At 57.8% G+C, this 22,275-nt stretch overlaps 1 protein-coding gene and 1 long non-coding RNA gene across 5 annotated transcripts; one reads left to right on the top strand and one right to left on the bottom strand.

The window, feature by feature from the left end:
* Positions 1 to 1,406: 1,406 nt before the first annotated feature.
* Positions 1,407 to 18,812, bottom strand: LOC119869320. Its single transcript, XR_005369902.1, has 3 exons — positions 18,300 to 18,812; positions 6,143 to 6,266; positions 1,407 to 1,861 (listed from the first exon to the last, which is right to left on the bottom strand). It is a non-coding gene; the product is annotated as an uncharacterized LOC119869320 (long non-coding RNA).
* Positions 18,797 to 21,727, top strand: GJB5 (gap junction protein beta 5). Of its 4 annotated transcripts, none has more exons than XM_038557569.1 (2): positions 18,797 to 18,897; positions 20,639 to 21,727. In XM_038557569.1, exon 2 carries the CDS (start codon positions 20,663 to 20,665, stop codon positions 21,482 to 21,484), a length of 822 nt encoding a protein of 273 aa, XP_038413497.1. In that variant the 5' UTR covers positions 18,797 to 18,897; positions 20,639 to 20,662; the 3' UTR covers positions 21,485 to 21,727. The 4 variants fall into 4 exon arrangements, with proteins under 4 accessions (XP_038413497.1, XP_038413498.1, XP_038413501.1 ...); XM_038557570.1 differs by having other exon boundaries at positions 18,805 to 18,897; positions 20,636 to 21,727; XM_038557573.1 differs by lacking the exon at positions 18,797 to 18,897 and adding an exon at positions 19,118 to 19,459 and having other exon boundaries at positions 20,636 to 21,727.
* Positions 21,728 to 22,275: the final 548 nt, after the last annotated feature.

Genomic DNA, 22,275 nt, shown 5'->3' with positions numbered 1-22,275 from the left:
GCTCCTCGCCTCCAGGGAGCTTCCTGTCTGTTCAGGGGATCAAGACGGCAACACACACACGCACACACACACGCGCGCATAAAAATACAATAACTTACAATAAGCGCCCTGTAGAAAAAGCAAAGGATGTACCGAACAGGAATAATGGGGGAACTAAAATTGTTTCCAAGGATGTGACGTTTAAACCTCCTTTTACGAGACGTAAAAGACGAATAGGAATTGGTCAGGTAAAAAGGAGCAGTAGGAGAATGTTCCAGACACAGGTAACAGCCCGGGTGAAGGGGGAAAGGAGACGAACCCAAAGTTTTCTAGGAGCTCCAAGAGGAGTTCTTCGTCACCTGTCGCTGAGCTCACAGGCCAGAGGCAGGAACAGCAGCTGCCCCCCCTACTTCCCAAGCCCCAAGGGGCAGCCCAGCTGCAGCATCGGGGCACAAGGGCACCCAGGATCGCAGCACCAGGGCCCAACTCAACAGCGGCCCTGAAGTAGGACCCGGCCCCAGGGGGCGGTGAGGGCTGCTGGGACCCACACGCAGCCCTGAGCAGGACAGCGTAGGACTGTGGTCAAGCTCAGGTCACGGCCGAGCCCCAAGGAATCCTCTGGGCCCTCTCTGATCTGTGGAAACAGCACCTCTGGGCGTCTCGGGCCAGCACCCCCGGGCCCAGCACCACGCCACCTACTGCCAACATCGCCGCCGCACATTGAGCTTCCCGACTGGCCCCGACCTGCAACCCTGACCGGTCCCTGGAGCTGCAGCCTCTGTAGGCCTGGGACACGCGCCTCCGTGTGGCTGGGCCCTTGTCCCGAGCCCTCCGCCCCCGGGCAGCCGCCGGGGCAGCTGCCTGCTCATCCTGGGGCCCAGCAGCCCCCACCGCGCTCAGCGCCCGTTGCCAGAAGGCCTCCCCCGCGGCAGAGAGGCCTCGCTGGTCCGGCAGCCCCGGCCTGTCCCGCCCCGACAGCGGTGCCCGTGGCTGCAGCCTCCCGCCTCCCTCCTCCCGAAGCCAGTGACCTTTCTAAAGACTCAGATCTGCTGCCATTGCTTCCCTGCTTCGATCATTTCCCGAACTTTCCGTGGCCTTCTTTCCGTGGCCTTCGGGTAAAGTGCAAGCTCCTTCACGGAGGCCGCACGAGGTCGGCCCGCACCCCCCCCAGCCCCCCAGCCCCCCTCTCTGCTGTCATCTTCCAGAAAGAGGAGGAAGGGACACGGGAAGAGCCTGGGAAGGGGAGTGGGAGGAAGAACCCAGAAGCACATGTGGGGGGGGGGAGCCCAAGCCTTAGGCCCAGCGCCCCGTCCCCCCCAGCACAGCGGGGAGCCCCTAAGACTCCCCACCCTCACCAGGGCTGGGCCACCGCTGCAGCCTGGGCCTCTGCTGCCACCCAGAGGCTGAGCGGAGCAGCGCGGGCAGGACACCAAGGCCCGGCGCCACCCGAGGGAGCCACCTCCTCCCAGGGCCACGCAGGGGCCTCAGCCGGCAGCGACAGCACTGGAATCCAGCCTCGTGGGGCCCAAACAGGCTCCATTACGCAGCTGTCATGACGCTTCATGATTTCCCTGTTCCTCTGTCCGGCTCCCCAGCGACACCCTGTGATCTGGGCCCCCGGTCACAGAGCCATCCTAGTCCCCCGGGCAGCCAGCCTCAGCAGCCCTCCTCCCCTGTCGACTCTCCCCTCCTCTTCCCAAGCCCCTGGGCCCTGAGGAACCATCCCAGGACACCGACTCCAGCACAGCCACGGCCTCTCCCAGGACGCCCTCTGCACCACTTGCCTCATGCGCCTCCTGCTTCTCACCCCAACATGCATCTGTTCACTCACTCGTTTGTTCCTTTGGCACATACTCGCCGAGGGCCTCGAACGGGCCTGGCCCTGTGCTCAACAAGCAGACAGACAAGATCCCCCCGTCACACAGCTGATGTTAGCAGGGGCAGATGATCTGATAAATGAACAAGGTAATTTCAGGTAGCCATACATGGAGCGATGCGTTGAATCGTACCTGGAGGGGGGCAGTGGGAAAGAAATCGGTCAGGGAAGGCCTCTCTGAAGCCAGGCGTGAAGCCAGGCTTTCAAGTATGTCCAGTGCCTCCAAAAAGTAGAATCTGCTTCCCCTCTGCATAAGCCCCGTAAGTGCCCCATAGCCCAGGCTGTGCTAAGTGATTCGTTTCTAACGAGAAGAACGTGGCATAAATAATGGCATGTTGACGACATATGACTTCCAAGAGAGGATGAAGAAGGCCCCAGGCAGCCCGGTGACTCAGCGGTTTAGTGCCGCCGTCAGCCCAGGGCGTGACCCTAGAGACCTGGGATCGAGTCCCACGTCGGGCTCCCTGCGTGGAGCCTGCTTCTCCCTCTGCCTGTGTCTCTGCCTCTGTGTGTGTGTATGTGTCTCTCATGAATAAATACATAAAATCTTTAAAAAAAAAAAAAAAAGAAGGCCCCGTGGATGCCTCCTGACGCTCCATCACTCTTGGATCGCTCAGTCTAGAGGACACCAGCTGCCATGTCACAAAGATGCTCAAGTAGCCCCATGGAGAGGCCCACATGGTAGGGAACTGAGGCCTCCTGCTAAAAGCTGTGTGAGTGCACCATCTTGGAAGTGGATCATCCTGTCTCAGTCAAGCCTTTAAATGTCTGCAGCCTGTGCCAACATCCTGACTGCAGCCACATGAGGCCATGAGCCAAAACTCCCTGCCTAAGCCACTCAGGGCTGTTTCCTCACTGGATGCAGTAAGGACACTGCCCAGGTCCCACAATACTTTGAGGACCCACAGAAATGCTTTATTTTCTATTAAAATTCAGAGAAAGGAATTTTATCACAAATATATACAGATTAAACAACACACTACCGAATAACCAATGTGTCACAGAGAAAAAAATCAAAAACACCTAAAGACAAATGAGAAGGGAAATATAATATACCAAAATCTGTGGCATGCAGCAAAAGCAGCTCTAAGAGGGAAGCTTATAGAGATAAATGACCATCTTAAGAAACAGGAAGTCTCTTTTTTTTAAGATTTTATTTATTTTATTTTTTTTTTTTTTTTAGATTTTATTTATTTATTCATGAGAGACACACACAGAGAGAGAGGCAGAGACACGGGCAGAGGGAGAAGCAGGCTCCATGCAGGGAGCCCGATGTGGGACTCGATCCCGGGACTTCAGGATCATGCCCTGAGCCAAAGGCAGACGCTCAACTGCTGAGCCACCCAGGAGTCCCAAGAAACAGGAAGTCTCAAATAAACAACTTGACTTTATACCACAAAGAACTAAAAAAAGAAGAACAAGCAAAGCCTAATGTTAGTAGAAGGAACAAAATAACAAAGACTAAAGCAGAAATAAATGAAATCGAAATTAAAAAGACAATAGAGAATACCAATGAAACTAAGAGTTAGTTCTTTGAAAAGGTAAACAAAACTGGCAAGCCTTTAGCAGATTCACCAAGAAAAAAAAGAGAGAGAACTCAAATAAAATCAGAATTGAGGGGTGGCTGGGTGGCTCAGTCTATTCAGCTCTAACTCTTGCTTTCAGCTCAGGTCATGATCTCAGGGTTGTGAGATGGAGCCTTATTCTCGGCTCCATGCTGGGTGTGGAGCCTCTTTAAGATTCTCTCTCTCCCTCTCCTTTGGCCCCTCCTCCCTCTAAAAAAATCAGAAATATAAGAGGAGATACTACAACTGGTACTACAGAACCACAAAGGATCATAAGAGCCTCTTATGAACAATTACACACCAACTAATTGGACAATCTGGCAGAAATGGGTAAATTCCTAGAAACATACAACCCACCAAGATTGATTCATGATAAAATAGAAAATCTGAACAAACCAATAACTAGTATGGAGATTGAATCCATCAAAAACCTCCTAACAAACAAACAAATAGGACCAGACAGTTTCACTGGTGAATTCTACCAAACATTCAAAGAAGAATTAACACTAATAATTCTTGAACTCTATCAAGAAAATAGAAGAGGAGGAAACTCTTCCAAACTCATCTAATGAAGCCAGAATTACTTACCCTGATAAGTAAAAACCAGACAAGGACACCACAAGAACATTACAGGCCAATATCCCTGATGAACAGAGATGTAACATCCTCGCATAAAATATTAGCAAACTAAATCCAACAATGCATTAAAAAAGAACCACACACCATAATCAAGTGGGGGTTTATTTCAGGAATGCAAGGATGGTTCAATGGCAAATTAGTCAATGTGATATACCATGTTAACAAAATGAAGGATGAAAATCCTATGACCATCTCAACAGATGTAGAAAAGCACTTAACAAAATTCAGCATCCGTTTATGATAAAAACTCTCAACAGTGTCGGTATAGAGCGTACCTCAACATAATAATGGCAACTTATATTGCCATATAGGACAAGTTTACAGCTAACGTCAGACTCAATGGAAACCTGAAAGCTTTTCTTCTAAAATTAGGAAGAAGATGAGGATGCCCATTTGTGCCACTTTTATTCAAAATAGTATTGAAAGTACTAGCCAAAGCAATCAGGCAAGAGAAAGAAAGTTAAAGGTATCCAAATTGAAAAAAAAAAAAAAAAAGAAGTAAAACTGTCACTATTTGCAGACGACATGATATTATACATGAAAAATCCTAAAAGCTCTATCAAAAAAAAAAAACATTAAAACTAACTAATAAATTCTCAGGATACAAACGCAACACACAAAAATCTGTTGCTTTGCTACATAGTGATAATGAACTGTAAAAAAGAGAAATTTAAAAATGTTTAGTTAGGGGATCCCTGAGTGGCTCAGTGGTTTAGCACCTGCCTTCGGCCCAGGGCGTGATCCTGGAGACCCGGGATTGAGTCCCACATCAGGCTCCCTGGATGGAGCCTGCTTCTCCCTCTGCCTCTGTCTCTGCCTCTGTGTGTGTGTGTGTGTGTGTGTGTGTGTGTGTGTGTGTGTGTGTCTCATGAATAATAAGTAAAATCTTTTAAAAAATTTTTATTTACAGTTGCATCCAAAAAGAAATCTGAGAATAAATTTAACTAAAGAGGTAAAAGACTCAATATTGAAAACCACTCAGGACTTTAATAAAAGACATTGAAAGGGGCAGCCCTGGTGGCTCAGTGGTTTAGTGCCGCCTGCAGCCCAGGGCGTGATCCTGGAGACCCGGGATCGAGTCCCACGTCAGGCTCTCTGCATGAAGCCTGCTTCTCCCTCTGCCTGTGTCTCTGCCTCTCTCTCTCTCTCTTTCTGTGTCTCTATGAATAAATAAATAAAATCTTAAAAAAAAGACATTGAAAGACATAAACGAATGGAAAGGTATTCCATGCTCATGGATTAGAAGAATCAATGTTATTAAAATGTCCATACTACCCAAAACGATAACCATAGTCAACACAATCCCTATTAAATTCCAATGGCATTTTTCATAGAACTTGAACAAACAATCCTAAAATCTGTATGGAACCACAGGAGACCCTCAATATCCAAAATAATCTTGAAAAAAAAAGAGGAAACCTGAAGGATATCACGATCCCTGATTTCAAACTATATTGCAAAGTGATAGTAATTAAAACAGTATGCTATTGGCATCAAAACAGACACGTGGATCAAGGAAACAGAATAGAGAGCCCAGAAATAAACCCATGCATGTATGTCCCGTAAATTTATCACAAAGGAGCCAAGGATATACAATGAAGAAAGGACAGTCTCTTCCACAAGTGGTGTTGGGCAAGCTGGGCAGCCACATGCAGAAGAATGAAACTGGACCGCTATCTTACACCAAACACAAAAATTAACTCAAAATGAATGAAAGACTTGAACATAAGACCTGGACGCATGGAACTCCTAGAAGAAAACAGAGTTGGTAGGCTCCTTGGGTCCTGGTGATGATTTTTTTGAATCTGATACCACAAACAACAAAAGTACAAACAAACAGATGGGGGTACATCAAACTAAAAAGTTGCTGCACAGCAAAGGGACTATCAACAAATGAAAAGGCAACCTACCAAGAGAGAGAAAATATGGCAGGTTCAGTCCCAGGCCACGGCCTCAAAGCTAGGTTTGCAATAAAGTGAGTCAAGTGAACTTTTTGGTTTTCCAGGTATATATAAAAGTTATATTTATACCATAAAGTAGTCTATTATTAAGGGTATTATATGTCTAAAAAAAATGCACATACCTTAGCTTAAAAATGCTAACTGTCATCCGAGCTTTCGGCGAGTTGGAATCTTTTTGCTGGTGGAGGGTCTTGCTCACTCGTCGGGGCAGTCCGTGCTGAAGGCTGGGGCGGCTGGGGCAATTTCCTAAAATAAGACAAGAATGAAGGTTGCATGAGCACTGGGTGTTATTCTGTATGTTGACAAATTGAACACCAATAAAAAATAAATTTATTCTTTAAAAATTTTTTGATTAATTAATTAATTAATTTAAAAAAAAAAGAATGAAGGTTGCTGCATCGTTTGGCTCTTCCTTTCAGGAATGACTTCCCTGCAGCATGCAGTGATGTTTGACAGCATTTTACCCACAATAAAGCCTCTTTCAGGATTGGAGTCAATCCTCTCAAACCCTGCCACCGCTTCATCAAGTCAGTTTATGTACTCGTCTAAAGCCTGTGTTGTTGTTTCGACCATCTTCAGAGCATCTTCACTAGGAGATCCCATCTCAAGGAAGCACTTGCCTTGCTCACCCAGAGGAAGCAACTCCTCATCCGTTCGGGTTTTATTGTGAAATTGCAGCCATTCGGCCACTTCTACGAGCTCCGATAGTAACATCGAAGATCGGCCCGTCGTGGACGGCCACGACAAACAAAATAGTAATGAAAAACTGAGATACTGTGAGAATTACCAAAACGTAACGTGGAGACAGGAGGTAGACAAATGCCGTTGGAAAAAGGAGGCCAACACACGTGCTCGATGGAAGGTTGCCACAAGCCATTAATTTGTAAAGAAAAAATGCAGTATCTGCAACATGCAGTAAAGTGAAGCACAATAAAATGAGGTGTGTCCATATCTGATAAGGGGCTAATATTCAAAATATATTAAAAACCCCTATGAGGCACCCAGTAGCTCTAGGCGGTTGAGTGTCTGCCTTTGGCTCAGGTCATGATCCAGGGTCCAGGAGTCGAGTCCCATATCAGGCTCCCTCCTCTGAGGGGAGTCTGCTTCTCCCTCTGCCCCTCTCCTCATTCTTTTCCTCTATTTCTCTCTCTCAAATAAATACATAAAATCTTAATAAAAAAATAAATAAAGAACTGGGATGCCTGGATGGCTCAGCAGTTGAGCATCTGCCTTTGGCTCAGGTGGTGACCCTGGCATCCAGGGATCGAGTCCCACATCGGGCTCCCTGCATGGAGCCTGCTTCTCCCTCTGCCTATGTCTCTGACTCTCTCTGTGTCTCTCATGAATAAATAAATAAAATATTTTTTTTTTACAAAAAAGAACTTATACAAGTCATCTGTAAAAAAAAAAGATAATCTGGTTTAAAAATGAACAAAAGATCTGGATAGACATTTTTCCAGAGAAGACGTACAGATGGCCAACACAAACATGGAAAAGTGCTGAACACCATTAACCACCGGGGAAATGTGAATCCAAACCAGTGAGCTATCACCTCACACCTGTTCAAATGACCATTATCAAAAAGACTAAAATAAAATAATAAAATAAAATAATAAAATGAAATGAAATAAAATAAAATAAATAAAATAAAATAAAATAAAATAAAATAAAATAAAATAAAATAAAATAAAATAAAATAAAATAAACAAGTGCTGGCCAGGAGGTGGAGAAAAGGAACCCTTGTGCACTGTTGGTGGGAATGTAAATTAGTGCAGCCACGGTGGGAAACAGTGTTGAGCTTCCTCGAAAAATTAAAAATAGAACCAGCATGGGAGCAAGCCGGTCCATTTCTGAGTGTTTATTCCAAAGAAAAGTGAAACACTAACTTGAAAAGATACACGCACCCCCACATTCCCTACAGCATTACTTACAGCAGCTAAGATACGCAAGTGCCCACTGGTGGGTGAACGAATAGAGAGAATGGGAGACAGAGCTAGACCAACATGCGCGCACGCACATATACACACACGCAGTGAAATATTATTTAGCCTTGAAAGAGGAGTGAGATCTTGCCATTTGCCACAACACAAATGCACCTCAAAGGCATTATGCTTAAGTGAAATAAATTAGAGAAAGACAAATATGTGGATCTCTCTTATACATGGAATTTTTTTAAAATAAAATAAAAACAAAAACAGAAAAGCAGGGGCACCTGGGTGACTCGGTTAGGCCTCCGACTCTTGATTTCCGCTCGGGCAGGCCCCGGATCTCAGGGTCGTGACATCGAGCTCCGTGCTCAGCAGGGAGTCTGCTTGGGATTCTCTCCCTCTCCCTCTGCCCACCCCCTCCCATCCCCCACTCACACTTTCTCTCTCCAAAATAAATGAATAAATCTTTTAAAAAGAACAACAACAAAAAAAAAAAAAAAAAAAACCCACAAGCTCATAGATACAGAAAACAGATTGGTGGTTGCCAGAGGCTCGGAGAAATGAGTGGAACTTCTTTTAATTTGGGGGAAAAGAAAAGAAAGAAAGAGAAAGGAAAGAAAGGAAAGAAAGGAAAGAAAGAAAGAAAGAAAGAAAGAAAGAAAGAAAGAAAGAAAGAAAGAAAGAAAGAAAGAAAGAAAGAAAGAAAGAAAGAAAGAAAGGGAAGGTGTAGGAGCCTGCGATCAAATTAAAGGGACCTCTTTTCCCAAACTTAATTTGCTGTGCGTATTGCCATAAAAAAAAAGAAATTTTATAACCAAGACAGTGTTTTCCCATATATTACTATCTCCATCTTTACAGTAGCACAATCGTAAAATATAGTTTTTAATACTCTTTTAAGAATGGAGGGGCCAGCAAGGGCAAAAGTACCGAAGGCCCATTAAAGTCCTAATGTGGTCCTGAGGCTGCTTTGAATTCCTGACTCACAGAAACTTTGAGATCGTACATATTTGTTATTTTAAGCTACTAAGTTTTGGGGCGACTCGTCACGTGGCGAGAGAGCACTAATGATGCTGGCCTTGCCAAGACTTGAGGGCAGAGCGCTGCAGACAGGGGAGGGCAAGGCAAAGGCCCTGGGGGAGAGGTAACCCTGGCAGATTCAGAGTGAACGGGGCGGGGGAGGGGGGGGAGTTACGCAACCTCTTTACACCTGCTTTCTCATCTGTAAAATAGGCATAATGATCACCACCCCCCTCACCTGGGCTGTTACTGGGGTTAATTCACAGCAGGTGCCACGAGGTAAGCGCTCAGTTTGCTGCTCAGCCTCTTTCTCCTCCTGCGTCCTGCCGGGACCTGGAGCCTGGAGTTCGGAGCCTCTTGCCGGCGCCCTGGTCCTCCGCCCCCAACCTCCACCAACGCGTCCAGCAGCTGGGGGTCCGGAGAGGCTTCCAGAAGAGGCACTGAGCTGGGACAGAGAGAAGCTCCACAGGTGGCATGAGGAGAGCTCCCGTCTTGCAGCCTCTCCCCCGAACTCCTGCCCTCTTTTCCTGCCAGCCCCGTGCTCACCTCCCTGGGCTCCCGTGAGCCCTGGGAGCGCCCTGATTCCCACACACAGCCCCTCCTTCCAGCGCAGCCCTCGCCCGGCCTGCCCACCCCCTGCGCTGTGCTGGGCCGGGGAGAAGCCCTGCTGCCGCCGCGCTGTGGGGACCTGAGAATTACATGCACACACGTGTACGCGCGTGCACGCACACGCACGCCTGTCCCCTGAAGCCTCTCCCTGTCCTTAGGTCAAGTCCTTCACGTGGAATCACAAACAGGTTACAAGTGAGCGTGTCGTCGGAGTCACTAGTCTGCAGATGGGCTGGGTGTCGCCCATGGGTCCCTCGCCACTCCTCAGGCCCACGGCTCCCTTCTAGAAGGGTCGTGATAATGATGACGGCCATCAGGAGGAGGAGGAGGACAGTGCCTCCTGGGCACCAGGCTCCCCCCTGAGACGTTCACCGCAGCCACGCGAGGCGAGGCGCATACCCTTAGCACCTCCGAGGATGAACCGACAGCCCAGGAAGGTAAAGTAACTTGCCCGAGGTCACTCAGGAGAGGTGGGGACTTGGAGCCAAGCAGCCGCAGCCGCCGCAGCAGTGTAGACGGAGCCATTCAGGCCTGTGCGCATCCCCCCACGCCACCTCCACCCCCACCTGGCCTCGCCTGCCCGGATGCAAGGGTGGCCCGGCCCGGAGATGGGGAGCTGGGCCAATCGGCCACTCCCTTCGCAAACGGGGAGCAGCGGGCATGGAGGCCGAAGGAACAGAGCGTCCCTACAAAGTAAAGGGACAGCACAGCCTCCCAGACCTTCAGGACGTCAGACAGGACGCAGCAGTGATGTACAGAACCGCGAAGATGAAACGCCCGAGAAGCCACCAGAACAGGGGCCTGGAGCCGAGGTCAGGGTGCTGGCTCCCCAGCTCTGGGCCACCGTCGGGCCGATCCCGCCCCAGAGATCTGGGGGCCCTGCTGCTGCCACGGGTCCCTCTGGGGGGCACAGCTCTGACCAAGTGCCCCAGCCCCGCTGTCAGGAAGCTCTGGCCGGAACATACTGTTCAACCTCGGGCGACCTACAACCCTCTCTGTGCCTCCGACGACTCTGCGAATGCCGCTTGGTAAGGATTCAAACGGATGCTGAATTCGGCGGGGCGGGGCGGGGGGGGCTGCCAGCATGTGACAGACACAGTCGCAGAGGCCACCGGGGTGCCCGGGTGCCCCCACCCTGTCCTCCCAGGGGACAAAATCCTGGGTGAGCACAGTCTATACGCTTACCCCCTGTGCCACGGGCCCTCATGGGCCGCGCCTGGTGGCACTGCCGCGTGGGGGCCCCACAGCCCAGCTCCCAGCTGGGCCCAGAACTCGCCTTCGGGGTTGTCCCTTAAGGAACCATCCTGAGATGCTGGCAGCTGCTGCTGGGCGGCCCTGCACGGCCCGGGGTCAAAACGGGGGGAAACGAGCGGGCACCCAGCTCCGCAGAGGGCAGCCCCCACCGGCCATCCTGCTCCACTTCTAAAGGGACCAGGCACCTTGTGCGACGGCCAACCTAGCCTGGCCCGGCCTGCTCCCCAGAGCCCCCGCCCCCCCAGGACAGACTGGGATGTGAGAGATGGAGACACAGGACCGCTTCCGCGCCTCAGCTACCTGGGCGGTGGCCCCTCTGCACCTGGACCGCCCGCAGCCACATCCAACTGACGAGGCCCCACGTCCGACCTCCAGCCTCCCCACCTCTGTCCACGGCGCCGCCTCCCCAGTCACTGATCCCAAACCTCTCCACCCGCTCCCCCTACACGCATCCCCGCAGCACCCAAGCCGGGGCAGGGGGATGGACTCGGGGATCCGCACCCATCATTCCCTGACTGCGGCCCGGAGAGGTGGCGTGACCTCTGGGCCTCAGTGTCACCGCCTGGGAAGTGGGTCTGATGCCCGCCTTGCAGGGCTGCAGGCGGGAGTCCAGAGTTTACGATCTCAGGTGACCCTGGTGCCGAGCAGGTGACCCGCCTGAGGGGAGAGGGCAGGTGCCCCGTCAGGGTCCCTGGGCCTCCTGTTGCCGGAACCTCCCGTGTCCCAGCCAGTGTCGACATGGAACCTCCACAGCTGTATATGCCGGCAGTGAACTGAAGCGTTTCTTCCGCAGCAGAGGGCGGAACAAGGCGCCCCCTGGGCCGCCAGCCTGGACCCCTGGACAGCAGCAGCCCCCCCCCCGCCCCCGGGCCCTCTCTTAACCCGCGATAAACACAGATTCCCTTCTCTGCCCTTCTATTGGTTCTCGAAACAACAAAGTGTCCCCAAGCCACCCCTCCTGCGCTCCCCTCATCCTCACCATCTTCATGCGGCTCCAGAGACAGCAGCCCGGGCCCGGCCGTCTGTCTGTCCGTCCATCCACATGCCCCCAGGGCCCCGAGCGCCCCCACCCAAGGCGCCTCGCCCTCCCCGGCTCCTCCTCCGGGGACACCTCGCCGCTGGCAAATCCTCTCCCTTTGGTTTTCCCACTTCCCTTTCCAACAGCTCATCGGGGTGCAGGGTGCGTTCGCAGTTATTGGCGACCTGCGACCCACGGAGGAGGGACCGTCGCCTCGTCACACACACACACGAGGGAAGTGGGGCCCGAGGGGCGTGAGGCAGCAGACGAAACCGTGGTAAACACGTACTGTGCACCGGGCTCCGTTAAGTGGCAACCCCGGGGCCACGCGGAGTGTCCTTGGCTGCAGGGGACAGAAACCCAGGCCAGCGGGGCTCCGGCAGGGGGACAAGCTCGCGGCTCGGTGCTGCGGGGAGGGAAAGCTTGAGGCTCTGCAGACCCCTGGACGGGGTACAGGTGCTGTGAGCGTGCCCTGGCTCCTCCCGCCACCGCCGCCCCCTGCGTCCTCGGAGGCTCATCCTGCCAGCACAGCCGCAACCTCTCCGGGTTATACCGGGGACGCTGCCCCCGTCCCGTGTTCAAGATCCCCGGGAGGGACCCCTAGGAGGTCCGTGGGGGTTCTGTTGTCACAGTGAGCTGATCTGTGGGGCGAGAGGTGACTGGTGTCCCAGCCCCAGGCAAGCCCCATGGGTCAGGCGGTGGCGGCTGGGCGGAGGGGGGGAGTACGTTCCCCCAGGAAACGGGGTTGCTGTCAGGCCAATGGGACAGACCTAGGGCTCCCCAAACATGGGCCCCCCCGGACACGGGCCCCTCCGGACACGGGCTCCCCAGATACAGGCTCCCCCCGATACAGGCTCTCTCCTCTTGATAAATAGAATCATTCATTCACTCATTCGTTCGTTTATCCTCAGTCACCACGCAGCTACCTCGGGCCAGGTGCCGTGCCACGTGGAGCAGACATGAGTGAGCACGACTCCCGTGGCCAGCCCCTGGGCCCGTCCTCCGGGACACCCGAGCACCCCGTAACCACAGGTGCAGCTGGGATACGGCCACCGAGGGCAGCCGCGTGCGGAAAGGCCGGCTGGCAGAGGACCCGGTGGTGTCGGAGGTCCAGGGAGGCTCTTCCGGGAGGGGCCTTCCCATGAGGTGTGGCTCTGCCTTGATGCCAGCTCAGGGCACGTGAGGCAAGAGCGTCATGGCACGTGCAAAGGCCCTGAGGTGGGGAAGAGATCCCAATGTTGTGGGAAGGGAGAGGCCAGTGCAGCTGGAACACGAACCTCAGGTGGGAGCGGGCCAAGAGCGCAGGGGGCAGAGGCCCGCGTGCTAGGACTTCACGGGCCGTGGTCGCTTTTCCACCTCTCCCGCGGGAGGGAACAGGCACCACCCGGGCCCCACGGGCCGACATCTCTTGCCCCACGGACCAAAACTTGAGTGTGCTCTGGACACCGTGGTGTCACTGGTCAGCAGGGGGGTCGCAGGCACAGTGCCCACACTGCCCTTTGCCGGCTGCACCTAGAAAGGAGCCCGGGGTCGGGGGGCTGGTCTCCAGAAGTCAGCACCCCCACCCACCCGACGCCTGTGACCGGGGAGGACGGGCAGGAAATGGCAGCGCTGACCCCACAGGAGGCCAGGACTGTGTCCCCAAGTGAGGGCTGAGGGAGGGGGGCCCGAGCTGGGCTTGTGGGGCCAACAAGGAGAGGCAGGAATGCCCAGGCGGGGACAGATGGGGACAGGACAGGGACAGGATGGGAACGGGGACAGAATGGGGATGGGAACAGGACGGGGACAGGGATGGGAACGAGATGGGAATGGGACAGAATGGGAATGGGAACAGGACGGGGACAGGACGGGGATGGGAACAGGATGGGAATGGGACAGGGATGGGACGGGGACAGGACGGGGTGGGGATGGGGACAGGACGGGGATGGGACGGGATGGGACAGGGACAGGGATGGGACAGGGATGGGAACGGATGGGAATGGGATGAGGACAGGATGGGATGGGGATGGGGACAGGACGGGGATGGGACAGGGACGGGATGGGTACGGGATGGGGACAGGGACAGAACAGGGATGGGAATGGGATAGGAATGGGATGGGAACGAGACAGAGATACGGTGGGGGTGGGGATGGGGACAGGGACAGGGACAGGGACAGGATGGACTGGGGATGGGGAAGAATAAGGACAGGACAGGGATGGGACAGGACCAGGACGGGGATGGGGATGGGGACAGGACAGGACAGGGACGGAGAGGGGACAGGGATGGTATGGGGTCAGGGATGGCAATGGGATGGGAATGGGATGGGGACGGGACAGAGATGGGTGGGGACGGGAATGGAATGGGACCAGTTGGGGACAGGGATGGAACGGCGATGGGATGGCACAGGACAGGGACAGGGGCCTGGGGAACCCGGGAGAGAACACGGAGGGCAGAGGGGCCGGGCCTGAGCTGCCTGCGGTCACATGGCCCCGGCCTCCCCCTCCATGTGTTCCCACCTCCCTGCAGAGGAGGAAACCCTAACCCTCCGGCCCCCCGACGCCCCCGCCTTCCTGGGGAGCTGTGCCCCGCGCGTCCTGGAGCCCGGCCCTCTGACCTCTGCCTCACGGCTCTGCTGAGCTCTTCTGCCAAAAGTCACCGGGGCCAACTGGCCTCTGTGGGGGCCCCCACCCCTCCCTGCCCGCCCTGCTTCGTCCCTTTCCGTGGCCCGCTTCCTGAAACGTCAGTGCTCCCCGACCTCTGCCTGGACCCCGTTCCCTCGCCACCCGGCGCGCACCCCACATCCTGGGGCTTCCGTCGCCCCCACCGCACGTCCCAGCCCCAGCGTCCTCGCCCCCCACCCCCTCGCCCCCACCGCGGGCTGCGCTCACTCCCGAACATCCGGAAGGAACCCGTGCCCCACCCTCCCTTCCCCCAAACACCCGCGAGCTCTCCCTCTAGACCCCTAACCTGCGCCCTGGACCCACCACCTGCCCAGTCACCCAAACTAGCGAGCGACCCGGGAACCTGCGGGGCCTTCCTCACGCCCGGCCCTGCGTCCACTCAGGTCCACTCAGGCCCCATCACGGGCCCTACTGACCAACTACGTCCCCCCTCCGCCCAAATCAACGGGGCTAACTCTTCCCTTGCATCTCATGGGCCCCTCTGTCGGACAGGGCGAGCTCCCTAGAACCGTCCACGGAGTCCCTATTCAGCAGTCCATCCACTCGCTAAAATGTATTTGTGTCACCCCCAAATGGATACACGCAGCACCTTCGCCTCCGCAGCCCAGGTGGGACGCACACAGGTGCACAGCGCCGCACCCAGTCTGGGCCCCCGCCCGCCCCCCGACACGCACGACCCCAGCCGAGGCCCACGAGGATCGCCCTGCGGCCCCATCTCGCCTCCGGGACTTGAACGAAGCCATTTGAGGGCGACGGATCGCCGCGCGTTCCCCTTTGGGGGCTTTCGGTTGGCGATTTTGCCGCTTGAATGGGCCCCCCGGGAGCAGCACGGGCCGTCCGGCTCCTAAGCACGGGGGTGACGGTGACCCCAGGGAGGAAACGCACCTGCTGGATGAGGCGGTTCCGGGGAGACTCCTGGCCGTGGGCTGCGATTCCACACCATACCTTAGACACGCTGTGTTTGCGCAGAAACACCCGTAACCCGAGGCCGCCTGCGGACCGGTTGCCGGACGTGTTGCACCCCAAACCCCGCAGACCCCAACCGGGCGTGTCCCCCGCTGGCGAAGTTCCAGCGCTTGGGCCTCGGTGTCCGTGGTGACCTCGCGGAGCCTTTGGACCACGAGCAAGGGAGGGGACCCCGGGGTGCCCGCCCGACCGCGTAGTCCCTTCCGTCCCTCCCATCTCCCTCCGCCCTCGGGGTCCCCCACACTCCTTAGCGCCCTGGCCTAGGTCCTTGGCCATCCGGGCTGTTCTCGCCACCTTTCTGGCACCTTGTGGTGCCCCCGCCCAGCCCTCTCCCTAAAGCTCTTCCCTGGGCTTTTTTTTTCTAAGATTTATCTATTTCTTTGGCGGGGGGTGGGGCAGAGAGAGAGAGAGAGAATCTGCAAGCAGACTCTCTGCTGAGCCCAGAGCCACGGGCGTGGGGCTCGGTCCCAGGACCCCAGATGGTGACCTGAGCCGAAGCTAGGAGTCGGACCCTTGGCGGGCGGAGCGGACCAGGCACCCCGCGTCTGCTGTGTGCGAGCGGCTCTGCACACTCCATGCCTCTGCCTCAGAGGCCTGACCTGTCGTCATCCCTCCGGCCCCTCCCGGTGCTGCTCCGCAGCCTCCCCAGCGTGTCCTCTGTCCTGTACTTGGGACTCATGTTGGGGGAAGGACGTAGAAAGGGACAAGGTGCCTGCTGATAAAGGGCACCTGGGACGGCCGGTAGGATGACAGGCTGTGTCTGTGCACTGACGACAAGGTCTGGGGTGCTCCCCACCCCCCCTCGCTGGCAATCCCTGCCTGGCCTGGGCTTTGCCTTTCTGCCCCAAAGTCAACGTTCATCCACGTGAGACCGCCAGTGGGCACACCGGCCCCCTTCCCCTATGTCTCGGGCGCAGAGGCACAGAGCAAGCACAAGGGCAGGAAGCCACTTCTTGGGGGGGCCCCCCAGGTGCTGGCCGTGACCGGGGCAGTGCCGCTCCCCGACGTCACAGGTCATCCTAGGGATGGCTTCCCTGTGCCCGGCCCCGTCCGAGCCCTGTACCTCCACTAGCTGCCCTGTCGGCACCCCAGCCCTGCCAGGCCGGTGCTGTCACTGTCCTGCCACGCGGGTAAGAAACTGGGGCGTCACACGGACAGGGAGAGACAGAGGTGGCATTGGGGCCACGCAGGCCACCAGAGGTGAGGTTCAGACGCGGGGATGAGGGTCTCCAGATGCAGGGGTGAGGGCCCAGATGCAGGGGTGAAGGTCCAGATACAGGGGTGAGGGTCCAGATACAGGGGTGTATGGGGCCCAGATGCAGGAGTGAGGGTCCAGACGCAGAAGTAAGGGTCCAGATGCAAGGGTATATGGGGCCCAGACGCAGGGGTGAAGGTCCACTTGCAAGGATGTGAGTCCAGATGCAGGGGTGTGGGTCCAGATGCAGGGGTGTATGGGGCCTAGAGGCAGGGGTGAAGGCCCAGTTGAAGGGGTGAGGGTCCAGATACAGGGGTAAGGGTCCTGATTGCCGGGATGTGATACCCAGATGCAGGGGTGAGGGTCCAGATGCAGGGGTGTATGGGGACTAGATGCAGGAGTGAGGCCCCAGATGTTGGATGGTGATGTCCCCATCCATCCGGCTGCAGCAGGTTTGCGGGATACGCGGATGACACCAACATCTGTCCAGATACAGAAATATATGGGGTCCAGATGCAGGAGTATGAGACCCAGATGCAGGAGTGTGAGACCCAGAGGCAGGGGTGAGGGCCCAAATGCAGGGGTGATGGCCCAGATGAGGGGTGAGGGTCCAGATGAGGGGTGAGGGTCCAGATGCAGGGGTGAGGGTCCAGATGCAAAAGTAAGTTTCCAGATGCAGGGTATATGGGGCTCAGATGCAGGGGTGTGGGTTCAGGTGCAGGAGGGAGGGTCCAGATGGAGGGGTGAGGGTCTACATACAGGGGTGTATGGGGTCCAGATGCAGGGGTGTGAGTCAGATATAGGGGTGTGGGTCCAGATACAGGGGTAAGGGTCCAGATTGCAGGAGTGTGAGACCCAGATGCAGGGGTGAGGGTCCAGATACAGGGATAAGGGTCCAGATTGCAGGGGTGTACGGGGCCTAGATGCAGGGGTGAGGCCCCAGATGCAGGGGTGAGGGTCCAGATGCAGGAATATATGGGGTCCAGATGCAGGAGTGTGAGACCCAGATGCAGGGGTGAGTGTCCAGATGCAGGAGTGAGGGCCCAAATGCAAGAGTCCCCTGCCTTAAGGCAGTTCCCTGAAATGCCTCCGCCATCGGACAGGGAGGCACCTGCTCTGGACAGGGCCTGTCTCGTCCCACTGAGGCTCCCCGTTGAGCCCATTCGGACCCTGCTGTGTCTCCGCCCCCCTGCACGCCCGCCGGGGCTCTCGGATGCCGCCGTTGTGTGGGAGCCAGACACCTAACACAGCACCTGGCGCGCAGCAGGGTCTCAGCAACGATTCTTGAATTTAAACCACGGTTGGTGGAGAGGCCGTTGTGGGCCGTTGTGCGTGCTGGGGTGGGGGTTCCGTGCACATGCCTGTTTGGGGGGGGGAGGCTCTCTGCACAACCCCACACTTCCCCCCCGCAGGGGCACGAAGCCTGGACTGGGTTCCAGCAGCCGTGGGGGGCGGGGGCGGGGAGTCCCCGAGGCCCCTCGGCGGCCGTGAGGCCCTGTCAGCTGGTCTAGGCTTCTCAGCTGGCCCCGGAGGCCATGGGTGTGCTCCTGGGGGTCCGGGCTGGCCTCTGCGTCCTGCTCACACTCCCTATCCCTGTGGGTTGACCTGTTCATCCAACAGGTGGGTCCTACCTGGAACGAGCTCCGCTGAGGTCAAGTGCTCCAGGACAGCCAGGACGATGTGGGAGGTCAAGGCCACGGGGCCCAGAGGGGAGGCCCCTAAGTCCCCTGGAGCGGCAGTCAGGGAAGGCTTCTTGGAGGAGTAGCAGGTGATGAGAACAGCGAGGGGAAGGCACGCGGGACGGGCCGTGAATGCCGCCGCCGCACGTGCTGGAGACAGGGGTGGGAGGCCCGGGCGCAGCCCCTGGACTCCCAGGGGCTAGGGAAGGAGAAGGCAGGTCGGGCCCCCGCTGCCCCCGCACACGGCCGGGGACGAGAGGACGAGCAGGGGCTCCGAGTGGCCCTGCGGTTCTCCCCCCACAGGGTGCGGACTCCGGACTCCGCACCCCGGGGAGACCGAGCCTCAAACCCCAAGGCTCCTGGGCCTCCTCGGAGGCAGTGCGGGAGCCGCGGCCCAGCCAATGGCGGTGTCAGGGGCAGCTCCTCCTCCGAGGCCGGACACACCCAGGCGGCCCGCGGGACACACCGTCCCTCCGGCTCCCGTGAGTCGCAGCCCCTGCTGGGTCCGACGGGGCCGGCCCGCGTGGAGGGCCCTGAGGAGCCGCGCTCGGTAAGGTCCCCTGCGTGCGAGGACCCGGGGCACATGGCAGGGGGGGACTTCCCCAGTGGGGAGGGCGGGGGGGCCTGGACACTGCCGAGCCCCCGGGCTCTGATGCTGGAGGGACGGAAGGTCCTGCCCCCTGCCCGGCCTCTCCCAACCCCCCCGCCCCCCCCCCCACCCGGCCGAGCAGGTGCGGGAGCCAGAGACCGAGTGGGAGAGGGGCTCGCAGGGGTGCCGGGAGGCCGGCACTCCAGCAGCTCTCGCCGCCTGGGCTTGCCGGGCCTCGCCCCACCACACCCGGGCGGCTGTGCCAGAGCCTCCGGGGACCAGGGGCTGGAGCCTCCTGTCAGGCCGCCAGGGGTCCCGCCCACGTTGGGTGGGATGGAGCAGACAAGCCGATGACTCATGACCAAGTGGTAGGTGGTGACCGGGTGGGAGCAGAGACGCCCCCAGCCTCCTTGCCCGGCGTCCACACTCGGGAGGGGTGGCCGGGAGCAGCCGGGCAAGCGGCCTCCTGCCCCTTCGGGGACCCCAGACGCTCCGCTGCTCCCCGCGCTCACGTCGCTCCCCGGTAAGTTGGGGACAGAAAACATCACCCCCGTCACGCACGGGCTGCATGGGTGCCCGCAAAGTGCTCAGAACGGTGCCCGGGCGCCACACACACCCCCGTGGACGTCGGCCCTAACCCCTCGCTGCTCGGCTGGAGCTGGCAGTCAGGACGGCTCCACGAGCCCGTTACACCCACCCCATGAGGGGTGGCGGGGACTCCGGGGGGAGCCCAGCGGGTGTGACCGGCACGCCGGGGCCTCCGGGGACACCCCTGTGCCCCCTCCGACCCGGGAACCAGGCCAAAGCATCCCCAGACAGCACGTGGGGCCGGCTCCGAGCAAACGGAGGTAAATCCTTCGTGGCCGGCTCCCCCCCTGAAGCCGTGGGTTTCACTTTGCTGTTTTGACACGACTGCTCCACATAATGATTTTTTTTAAAAAAATGGGTTCTGTGCCCAAAGTTCATGCTCTGCTACACGTTCCCCTGGGGGGCTCCCTGGGGTAGACGCCTTAGCCCGGCCATGTCCAGGGAGTACTGAGCGTCGCGGACCCGCGGGCACCTCCCTCTCTGGGACGCAGAGCCCTTTCCCCGCTCTCACGGCTCCTGGTGCCAAGCGACGGGGCGGGGTTCCCTGGAACAGCAGTTTGGGAGTCCCCGGAACAGCAGGCTCCGGCAGGAGGGCTGTAGGAGGAGGACAACATCTCCCCGCCGCCCCGCCCGCCCTGCCCTTACCCTGCATTGCCCCCGGGCTCCCGTCACGCCACCTGGATGCCTCCTGAGTGTTAGACCACATGGGAGTCCGGGGACAAAGTTCCAGCAGCTTCCGCAGCCCAGTCCCCTCGGCCAAATAAAGGGCAGGAGCGGGTTCCCCTGAGGAGGGGCCGGGAGGAGAGGAGTCTTCCCGAGGCTCCAACCCCCCTGAGCACGGGGGAGCGGAGGGAGACCAGCCCCGGGCCCCCGGAGGAAAGGGGGGCTCCCCGGGCCCCTGTTAGGGGATGTGCACCACGTGGCCCGGGTGAGCCCGGGTCGTTGTGCAGCCGTAGACACCCCCCGCCCGCCGTCTCCTCCACCTGTAACCCGGGAACAGTAAGAGAAGCCACCCCGCTGCGCTGCGGGCCTGGAACGCGGGTGACCCGCCCGCGCGAGGCGCTCAGGGCCCAAGTGCTACCCACGCGGGGAAACCGTGATTCTCTCCCAGCAGGAGCGGCCCGCGCCCGGGGCCACGATGAACTGGGGGGTGTTCGAGGGGCTCCTGAGCGGCGTGAACAAGTACTCCACGGCCTTCGGGCGCATCTGGCTGTCCCTGGTCTTCATCTTCCGCGTGCTGGTGTACCTGGTGACGGCCGAGCGCGTGTGGAGCGATGACCACAAGGACTTCGACTGCAACACCCGGCAGCCCGGCTGCACCAACGTCTGCTTCGACCAGTTCTTCCCCGTGTCGCACGTGCGCCTCTGGGCGCTGCAGCTCATCCTGGTCACCTGTCCGTCGCTGCTCGTGCTCATGCACGTGGCCTACCGCGAGGCTCAGGAGAAGAAGCATCGCCAGGCGGCCGGGGAGGGCGGCGGCCGCCTCTACCTGGACCCCGGCAAGAAGCGGGGCGGGCTCTGGTGGACGTACGTCTGCAGCCTGGTGTGCAAGGCGGGCGTGGACGCTGCCTTCCTGTGCGTGTTCCACTCCTTCTACCCCAAGTACACGCTCCCTCGCGTGGTCAAGTGCCACATTGCTCCGTGTCCCAACACGGTGGACTGCTTCATCTCCAAGCCCTCTGAGAAGAACATCTTCACGCTCTTCATGGTGACCACGGCCGTCGTCTGCATCCTGCTCAACCTCGTCGAGCTGGCCTACCTGGTGGGCAAGAGGTGCCGCGAGGGCTTGGCGCCGAGGACAGCCCGGGCCGAGGGCGCGTGCCGCTGCCCGGACTGCACCGCTTCCTCCCGTGCGGGGCGCGACCTCCTCTCGGGGGACCTCCTCCTGCTGGGCTCCGACCCTCAGCCTCCCCTCTCCCCCGACCACCCCCGGGACCACGTGAAGAAGACCATCCTGTGAGAGCCGCCCGTGGAGCCCACCTCTCCCGCAGGGGCCGCCCCGGGTGGGGGGCCTGCACCTGCTGCAGCTGTGGGGCCTCGGCAGGTGACCCCCTCCTTGCTGAACCTCAGCTTCCTTCTGTGTAAGATGGAGCGACGCCCGCATCACAGGGAGGTGGCCGTGAGGATGTGCCGGGACCTCTGGGGGGCGGCAGGGACGGGGGGACACAGTCAAGGCTTAATAAAAGTCGACTCATCCACCTGATTCAAGGTGCCCTTCGGTCCTTCGGCCCCTGTGACCCTTCTCAGGTCACTGGGTCAACCTCTCCGCCCCTGCAAAGGCTGCACCTGACCCACCCAGAGGAGGGGCCTCCCCCCCCAGAAAAGGGCCCCCAGGCCTCGTGGGGGTCCTGCCCCTGCTCATGCTCAGGGCAACCCTTCATCTGCGGTTGCAAACTGAGGTCTGAGGGCTTCCTGCAAACGTGACAGGGCTTTGCACGGGGTGGGGTAGGGGGGAGCTGGGGGCTGCAACGGAAAGTTCATGAACTTTTGAGTCCGAACACTTGCATCCGCACGCACCCGGGTTGCACTGGGGAGGCTGGGAAAGGGACTTCAGCTCCTCTCCAAAATGGGTTAATAATACAGAGCCTGGGGGCGGGGGTGGGAGGCCCCGGATGAGCTCACGGGGTGGACAGGGGAAGCCAGCTGTAAAAGGCCACATAAATGTTAATCATTGGTATTAGGAAGTGCTCAATAAATGCTTGTGGGAAACGAAGCAGGGGAGCCCCTCCCTGGCTGCACATTAACCTCCAC

The sequence above is a fragment of the Canis lupus genome, chromosome 15 (genome assembly GCF_011100685.1).
Source record: "Canis lupus familiaris isolate Mischka breed German Shepherd chromosome 15, alternate assembly UU_Cfam_GSD_1.0, whole genome shotgun sequence".
In the NCBI taxonomy this organism is placed as follows: Eukaryota; Metazoa; Chordata; class Mammalia; order Carnivora; family Canidae; genus Canis; species Canis lupus.
This window is presented reverse-complemented; position numbering and strand designations above follow the sequence as displayed.

Bases quoted from the DNA above. Each gene is read 5' to 3' on its own strand.
- GJB5 (XM_038557569.1), top strand. From the start codon at position 20,663: ATGAACTGGGGGGTGTTCGAGGGGCTCCTGAGCGGCGTGAACAAGTAC.